Raw genomic sequence first — 9230 nt, 5'->3', positions numbered from 1 at the left:
ATGAATACACACACAGTAGCCCCCTCAGCACGCTGCTGCCCGCCTCTCGAGTGGGATTAGCCCCCCACACCGACCGGCGTAAATCCCCTGACAGCCCCTGTCTGTACAGAGTGCCAGAAATTCATTAAACTGAGCTCTCCTAAAACACAGGTGGCAAAAACTACCATGTTCCTGACCATTGGGCACTGGCACGGTGGCACAGTCGTTAATTCTGTTGCCTCACAGTGCCAGAAGCCCAGGTTCAATTTCCAGCTTGGGTCACTGCCTGTACAGAGTCTGCACATTCTCCCCGTGTCTGCGTGGGTTTCCTCCGGGTGCTAAGGTTTCCTCTCACTGCCTGAAAGACGTGCTGGTTAGGGTGCATTGGCCAGGCTAAATTCTCCCTCTGTGTACCCGAACAGGCACCAGAGTGTGGTGACTAGGGGGTTTCCACAGTAACTTCATTGCAGTGTTAATGTAAGCCTACTTGTCACCCCCATAAATAAACTGAAACTTTTTTTTGGTGATAATTGTACCCAAGATGTCTCCAGGTGGGACTGGCTACCCGGCAACTGTCGGAATGGAACAGGAAGGAATAAAGAAAACAATGAGACAAAATGAAAGCAGCAGAAAAGCTGGAATGAAGGTGGAGAGTCTGATGTGAAATTGTTGAACTCAGAGCTGAGTCCAGAATGTTGTCGAGAGTCCATTCGAAAGAGGAGCTGCTGTTCCTCCAGCTCGCGTTGAGCTTCGTCCAAACACTGTCACAGGACAAGGACAGCAAGGTCAGAGTGTCCACAAGGTGGGGGATTGAAATGACAAACCACAGGAAGCTCAGGGTCACCAGCCCAAGTGACCAGAAAATCCCACCCAACCTTAAACAATTTATTGGAGTTGTTTGAAGAAGTAAAATGTGCCGTGAATAAAGGGGAACCAGTGGATGTGCGGTACTTAGGTTTCCTGAAGGTATTTAATAAAGTGCCACATGAAAGACTGGTGAAAAATAAAAGTTCCTGGTGTGGAACGGACCAGGGAAATGTTCCATTTTACTCTGGGAGAAAAAGTGTTGGATTGGAACTAAGAACAATACAGGAACAAGCCCTTTGGCCCACCGAGTCTGCAGCAATTAGTCATCCTTATTTAGACCATTACTTGTTTCCCATGTGCAGTTTCTATCTCTCTGTTCACCTCCTGTTCATGTGTCTATCAAGATACACCTTGAATGTTGCTAATGTGCCTGATTCCACCACCTTCTCCAGCAGCGAGTTCCAGGCACCCATCACTCTCTGTGTGAAAAACTTCCTCTACACATCTTCTCGAAACTTCACCCCCTCACCTCGGACTTGTGCCCTCTTGTAGTTGATTCTTCCACCCTTGGAAAAAGCCTCTGACTATCCACCCAATCTCTGCTTCTCATGATTTTGTCAGGTGTGTCCCTCGGACAATCCCTGATGCACCAACAGAATTGCTAGCCAATTCCTGCTCCGCCGTTGGGACCCCGGGCGTTAGGGATTCAATTCTGCCCAGTGTGTCTGACCAGCTGAGACATGGAAAAGGTTTCAGTTCAGGAAAATGCAGCAAATCAGATCTTCAACTGAGCCCGAGAGAGAGAAAAACCAATGAACAGAATAGAAGGATTTGGAGAATGAGTGAAATACAGAAGATGTGACTATTTTCAATCCAAGAAATCTCTCTAATCCAGGCCAATCATCAGTACTGGGGAAAGAACTGGGTAGCACGATGACACAGTGGTTAGCACTGCTGCCTCACTGCGCCACGGACCCAGGTTCAATTCGTAGCTTGGGTCACTGTCCTTGCAGAGTTGCACATTCTCTCTGTGTATGCATGGGATTCCTCTGGGTGTTCCGGTTTCCTCCCACAGTCTGAAAGACATGCTTGTTCGGTGTATTGGCCATGCTAAATTATCCCTCAGTGTCCCCGAACAGGCACCTGAATGTGGTGACTACATTTTCACAGTAGCTTCATTGCAATGTTAATGTAAGCCTACTCGTGACACTCAAAATAGTGGAGGCAGGGGAGGCAATGGCCCAGTGATATTAACACGATGCTATGAATCCAGAAACTCAGCTAATGTTCTGGGGATCCAGATTCGAATCCCACCACGGCAGATAGTGGAATCTGAATTCATTAAAAAATATCTGGAATGAAGAATCTACTGATGACCATGAAACCATTGTCAATTGTCGGAAAACCCACCTGGGTCACAAATTTCCTTTCGGGGAGGAAATCTACCTTCCTTTCCCGGCCTGGCCTACATGTGACTCCAGAGCCACAGTCACGTGGTTGACTCTCAACTGCCCTCTGAAATGGCCTAACAAGCCATTCAGTTCAAGGGCAACTAGGGATGGGCAAGAAATGCTGAGCAGCCAGTGATGGCCATGTCCCACAGAGGAATCAAAAAAACTCAACACTGAATTCAGAGTAAACGGTGCAGCTCGATAATCAGTCCCAAATGTTTTCTGTTATTCATTCATGGGATGTGGACATCATTGACTGGGCCAACATTCAGAGGGAGATCATGCCTGACGAATTTGATAGTATTTGTTGAGAAGGTGACCAGTTGTGTGGAGCAGTTGATGGAGTTGAAATGGATTTCCCAAAGCCTTTGACAAGGTCCCACATGGGAGAATTATAAAGAAATCAAATGCAGATGGGATATAGTGTAACTTTAATAAAGTGGATTCAAAATTGGCTCAGTTGTGGAGGGGGATAAGAAAAGGCTGCCTTTGTGACTGGAAACCAGTGTCCAGTTGTGACGACAGGGATCTGAGCTGTGTCCCCTATTATTTAGAGCTGGGGGGGTCGGATGGGGAGGAAATCATAAGATGTGTATTGGAAGGATCCTTGCAGCAGTATGTAGATAGCCCGACGAGAGTGGGGGCGAGACTGGATTTCGTTCTGGGAAATGAGCCGTGTCACGTGGTTGAGGTTGCGGTAGGTGAACATGTGGCTAATAGTGACCACAACTCCGTCTACTTTAGGACACGAATGGAAAAAGATGCGTGCTGTCCTAAGGGGGGGGTGCTAAATTGGGGGAAGGCTAGATACAGCCGGATTAGGCAGGAGCTCAGGGATACAGACTGGGATAGGCTGTTGGAAGGCAAGACCACGTCAGGCATGTGGGAGTCTTTCAAGGGAAAACTGCAATGGGTGCAGGAAAGGCATGTGCCGGTTAGGAGAAAGGATGGGAAAGGTAGGATTAGGGAACCGTGGATTACTAAAGATATAGAAGACCTGGTTAGGAAGAAACGAGAGGCGTATGTCAGGTTTAAGCAGCTGGGAACGGAGAGAGCGTTGGAAGAATACAGAGAGAGTAGGAGGGATCTCAAACGGGGAGTTAGGAGAGCAAAGAGGGGGCATGAGATGGCTTTGGCAGGTAGGGTTAAGGAGAATCCAAAGGCGTTTTACTCCTATCTTAAGAACAAAAGGGTGGCTAGGGGTAAAATCGGTCCTCTCAGGGACAGACGTGGGGAATTGTGCTTAGAGGTAGAGGGAATGGGGAGATCCTGAATGAATACTTTGCGTTGGTATTCACGAAGGAGAGGGGCTTGATGTCTAGTACGGTCATTGAGGGAGTGGTAGACCAATTGAAACATCTATTGATTATGAGGGAAGAAGTGTTAGGGCTTTTAGAGGGCATTAAAACCAATAAATCTCCAGGGCCTGATTGCATTCATCCTAGGCTGCTTAGAGAGGCGAGGGATGAGATTGCTGGGCCTCTGAAGCAAATCTTTGTCTCTTTGTTCACAGGTGAGGTCCCAGATGTCGTACTAGGGCTGCTCTTGGTTGTTCGAGATTGGCCTAGTGCTTCATGTCGTTAGTGTGTGCCTAAACTGGACCAGATACTGGGCAAGACGACAGTTCAGTGACTATCACTGATTGCTGTGCAGACACATGGATTTGGGCCGGTGTCTGTGGGAGTTTGCGCATTCTCCCCGTGCTTGCATGGGTTTTCTCTGGGTGCTCCGGTTTCCTCCCACACCCCAAAGATGTGCTGTTAGGCTGATTGGCAGTAATAAATTGTCCCGAAATCAGTTTCCCTCAATCTGGATGGCCATAAAACATTAGACAGGGGTCATGGGTGGAGAGGTGGACTGGTGGTGTTGAGATGGTGTGGCGGGCTCGTTGGGCCGAAGGGCCTGTTTCCCGGGCTGATTTTGTTGTTTGTTCTTTATCAATGTTTATGCCTTAAGGGTCCGCAATGGCACCCCCGCGCTCCCACCGGTATGCTCTCCTGGCCTACCATGGCCAGTTTGTTATTGGTAGGCAACCCATTGAGGTGACGCTTGACACCAAGGATGGTGTTGGGTTGTCATCGCCCAGACTCATGGGAACGCTGGTTATTGGGAGGGGGTGGGGAGCTGGGATGAATAATTGGACAAAATGTTTCTCTCTCTCTGCCACCATCCAATGACCCCCATCCCAACCCCATGACCCCCCATCCACCATCATTTTGAAACTCCTGCTGAAAAAAGCAGTTTTTACACAAATTCAGCTCTTAGAATCTGTTTGGGAGAATCCCACCCAGGGGTACCATTAGCATACACACGGGGCAAGGTTGGTGTAGGAAAATGCTTTGTTAAGATAGCGGCGCAGGCTCCTTGGGCCAAAGGGCCTGTTTCCCATGCTGAGTTGTTCTTCGTTCTTTGTGTGCGTGAAGTTTTAAAGTTATTTTTCAATCTCCATTACCACAAAGTCAATCTAGATTCATAAAGAAATGATTGCCCTCTATTCATTGGATGAGTTGTCCATCTGGTGAACAAATAGCATCTCCAGAACCCAATAATCACCAATCTTCATTGTGGCTCAGTCATCACGTGGATGGTTTTTACCTGAGATCTCTGCGTCTTTTCCATGGCACGTTAAGACAAACACATGCCGAGGTAGATGGGGACACAGTAGTATCGTCACTAGATTTGTAATCCAGAGACCCAGGTACAAATCCCACCACGGCCACTGGTGAAATTTGATTTCAATAAAAATCTCGAATTAAAAGTCTAACAATGACCATGAAATGATTGCCAATTGTTGGAAAAACCTATTTGGTTCATTAATGACCTTTAGGGATGGAAATCTGCCATTTTTACCCGATCTGGCCAACATGAGACTGCAGATCTCCAGGTGTGTGGGTGACTCTCAAATGTGCTCTGAAATGGGGGGCAGTTTGGGATGGACAATAAATGCTGGTTGCAGCCAGCAACACCCACATCACATAAATGAATAAAAAATATACAACAAGAGAAAGAACAAGTAGATTATTTGATCCAGGTGGAAAGTTGTTTGTTTATCTTATTTTATTAACATGTTAAAGGTTGGAATGATTTATCCAGTTTCTCGCATGAAGTCAAATTGCTGCATATTTGTTGAAGCTAACAGTGAAATAGCAATCGATTACGGGATGTTTTGCTCTTTGTTTCTATTCCCGGAGCCAGCTGGGCATGTTTTAAATTCTATTTGTTTCCCCAGCAACATTTCAAGATCAGAGTGATGGGATATTTCAGCGCTGACTTGAATTCGTTACGGAATTTATTTTGAGTTGCTGCATAAATGCAGGTATTTGTGCAAGAACTCAAAAGCTGAAGCATAAAACCGATTTCTTGTAGGACATCAAAAATGCCAAATGATACATTATCGTGCATCATGATTATTCGCAAGTGTATAGAATTCACCAGAAACACCACCCAGAGCAAGATAAAATTTCCCGAGATGACAAAGAGTAAAATGATGGAATTTCTTCGCTTCTCAATTTCAGGATCACTGGGATTCTTCCCACTGCTGTGGAGCTGGAGTCTCCTCCGGGCCCCGCTCGATACCAGAATGTGTCTAACAGTCAGCGCATTGAGCAGAAGGATCAGAAAGAAAGGAACAAACGGAGTTAAAATATAATGTATTGTTTCTACTGCTCCCCATACCCTAGAAAAAAGAAAGGTGTCTAACACGTTACAAAACGAAGGAACATTAAAGAGTAGATATTCACTGGTCAAAATAAAATACCAGAAAGTATTTTTCAATAAGAACAGCACCGTCATGCTTCCCACAACTATGGTCGCTGTTCTCTCTGTGCAATATTTTGCTTTCAACTTCTGACAACAAATTGCCACAAATCGATCAAAGGTAAAAGCAACTGTGTACCAGACTGAACAGTCAGTTATTGCATAAAGCAGGACGCCGTGTATATTACATAATTTAATGTTCCGTACAAAAAGGAAGTGTGTGGCGTGAGCAATGGGAATCTGTCTGAGTATCACATCAACTATAATAACCAGTAGATCTGCCACTGCCATGCATACCAGGTATCGAGCGACACATTTCGAGAGACCACATCGTCCTTGAGATAGGATCACAATCGTCACTAAGTTCACTGTAAGGGAGTTTGCAAAAGAAAAAGCAGCAGTATTCAATGAGATTTCAGTCTGAAATTAGAATTTTCATTACGTCATATACTGAGAGTGTCTCCTTTGTGAGAGTTTCTCCTGTTAGAGACAGGCATTGCAAACGCAGCAATGGACTGTGAAATAAAGAACCAAACAGGATCAAACTATCCATAATAGATACATAATCTAAGTTCTTAAAGTTAAAATGCATTTATTCGTGTCACAAGTACACTTATATTAACACTGCAATGAAGTTACTATGAAAAATCCCCGAGTCGCCAGATTTCTGCACCTGTTCGGGGACACTGAGGGGGAATTTAGCACGGCCAATGCACCAAACCACGACTTTCAGAATCTGCTGCAAACGTTAAGAAATGTCATTCCTGAGATGGGGGATTGCTGCTCCATCTTGTAGAAAATAACAAGCTATTGTTTGTGAAAGCAGCAATCACCCAAACTTGGAAAGAACTGAAAGCTGTGTAGAATTGGGCTTTCACTGTAATAGATATCAGGCTGCTGTTGCCTGGGAGGGAGATTTGGGGCGTGGATATTCCTGTGATCACTGCTCACCGATTGTTAGAGGAAAGTGCACAAATGTGGAAACAGTACGGGTTCACAGTCCAGTTCAGCGCTGGGCCATCAAACTCTCCTCCTCCCCACACTCCATTGAGTCAGAGCTTGTCCAGGGAACAGCTTTGCCGAGGCAGATTGTTCAGGGGAGATTAAAGTTGGCATTATTGGAAGAGGAACATAGAAATCTCAGCATCCTTGCCAACAGAGCCACATCAGGCAACATCCATGGACAACTTATCCAATTACTGTGTGAAAAATGATAGGGTATTTTGCTACACTTTCAGACTAACTCAGAAACGTGGAGGTGAAACGTGCTACTTCTAGATGCGGTGCCCCGTGTGATGATGCACGCAAAAGCCCAGTCCCATTTCCCAGCACTTCCTGCATTGTGTTCTATGCAATGGTGTTTGCAGTGTTCCTCTAAATGCTTCTTAAGTGTTGTGAAGGGGAGAGGGAGGGGGGCCGGGTAAGATGCTGTGTCAGCAAATCCGTGCAAATTCAGTGGTCTCCTTCTGCACGGCAGGGATTTGATGTTCAACTCTTTGTCTGCATATTTATCACAACTCTGTCACATTGCTGCTCTACATCTGAAAATGTGTGCAGAATAAAGACTTGGAAATGCAAATAAAGTCTTGAAAACATAACTGAGCAAAGAGCAACATGCAGTTTTACATCAGGCATTGTGTCCAAATGATGTGTTAAACTATCAAAGCTTGCTATGTCCTGGTACAGCAAGCATCAGAATTTTATTCCGTGTCCTGACTTGGGAATATACTGCTGTTCCTTCATGGTTTCCAAGTAAAAGTCCGTGGAGTCTGGAATTGCTGGCGCTCCTATATCACAAAATATAGCAGCAGAGCAAAAGCTGCTTCATCTGCACTGTCCCAAGAGCAAGAACGATTGGGCAATAAATGCTGAACACACAGATGCCCACGCCAATTCAGTAAAAGAAAGAAACATCTGGCAAAGTGAGGAGGTGATCGTGTAACAAACAGAATTAGGCAGATATGTTCCAGTGTGACACATTTAGACAGATACATAGAACACACTGAACATGGCAACTTGCGATTTAGCTCACAAAATCTCTGTCAATCCAACATGTTTCCCATAAATACTGGTTATATGGAAGAGCGTACATTATTGCAGGAGATTAAGTGATCAATGATTATTACTTTTACAGAACATTCGTTATTTTATTGAGAGTTTATCTAATGTCAGCTGAGTTTGTGGGTTTCTGGATTAAAATGTGGCCCAGCGGGAACTTTTCCAATAAGTTCATACTTCATGTTTCTTCACCATCAACAGCACTCATTCAGCATATGTTACTTACCAGGACCATCAATGAGCTGAGAGAGTGAAAGGAATCCGGAGGTACAGAGGAGAAATGCCACAGTTAAACATGATGCATGGAGTTAACAGCGACACTTACAGGGAACGCCAAGAGCAGCGATGATGGGATAATATATCTTCTGCACTTCCCAGAGTGTGAGTAGCACACGGATGGTTATTGAGAATTCCCGAAGCATGTTTCGACTTTGGCAGCAGAGAGTGAACCAGTCAGCACTCGAGGTTACTGAGGCATTGTGGAAGGGCATTGAAAGAAGCCTCACATTTATGTGGGAGTGGAATCCACAGAGAGGAGTTTCTCTGGGGATTAAAATTACTGATAATGAATAAACAAACACAATGTTTTCAATATTTCAATTCTAACCCTCTGAGATTTTCAAAAATGCAGCTAAGCAGACACTGGACGGACAGAAAGGGAAAGCGTTCAACAAATAACAACAACCAAAGAACAAAGAATTTACAGGGCAGGAACAGCCCTTTGGCCCTCCAAGCCTGTACCGACCATGCTGCCCGACTGAACTCAAACCCTCTCCCCTTCCGCAGATCTTATCCTCTATTCCCATTCTATTCATGGATTTTTCAAGACGCCCCTTAAAACTCACTGTTGTATCTGCTTCCATTAATTCCCCCACCATGGGTTCCAGGCATCTACCACCATCTGTGTCAAAAATCTGCCTCGTATATCTCCTTTAAACCTTGCCCCTGGCACCTTAAACCTCTGCTTCCTCGTAAGTGACTCTTGCACCCAGGGAAAAAGCTTCTTACTGTCCACCTTGTCCATGCCTCACAATCTTGTTGTTCATCCATCAGGACCTCGACACCATGAGTCATTTTGAGGCTGGTTGCGGTGTGTCCGAAGATGACTGATCAGGGCCAATTCGGGTACGGAATGTCCTGGCACATATTGGGCAGATTTGTGTGGGCACTGTAGTTGTT

The 9230-nt window shown here is 45.3% G+C and overlaps 1 protein-coding gene across 1 annotated transcript; it reads right to left on the bottom strand.

The window, feature by feature from the left end:
• Positions 1 to 5450: 5450 nt before the first annotated feature.
• On the bottom strand, positions 5451 to 8473 carry LOC145360962 (putative G-protein coupled receptor 139). Its single transcript, XM_080216466.1, has 2 exons — positions 8377 to 8473; positions 5451 to 6361 (listed from the first exon to the last, which is right to left on the bottom strand). The coding sequence occupies exons 1-2, from the start codon at positions 8471 to 8473 to the stop codon at positions 5451 to 5453; spliced, it is 1008 nt and encodes a 335-aa protein (XP_080072592.1).
• Positions 8474 to 9230: the final 757 nt, after the last annotated feature.

The sequence above is a fragment of the Carcharhinus amblyrhynchos genome, chromosome 33 (assembly GCF_965287045.1).
Source record: "Carcharhinus amblyrhynchos chromosome 33, sCarAmb.v2.hapA, whole genome shotgun sequence".
NCBI classification, from domain to species: domain Eukaryota; kingdom Metazoa; phylum Chordata; class Chondrichthyes; order Carcharhiniformes; family Carcharhinidae; genus Carcharhinus; species Carcharhinus amblyrhynchos.
Note: the sequence above shows the minus strand (reverse complement) of the source record. Positions and strands in the feature narration are given on the sequence as shown.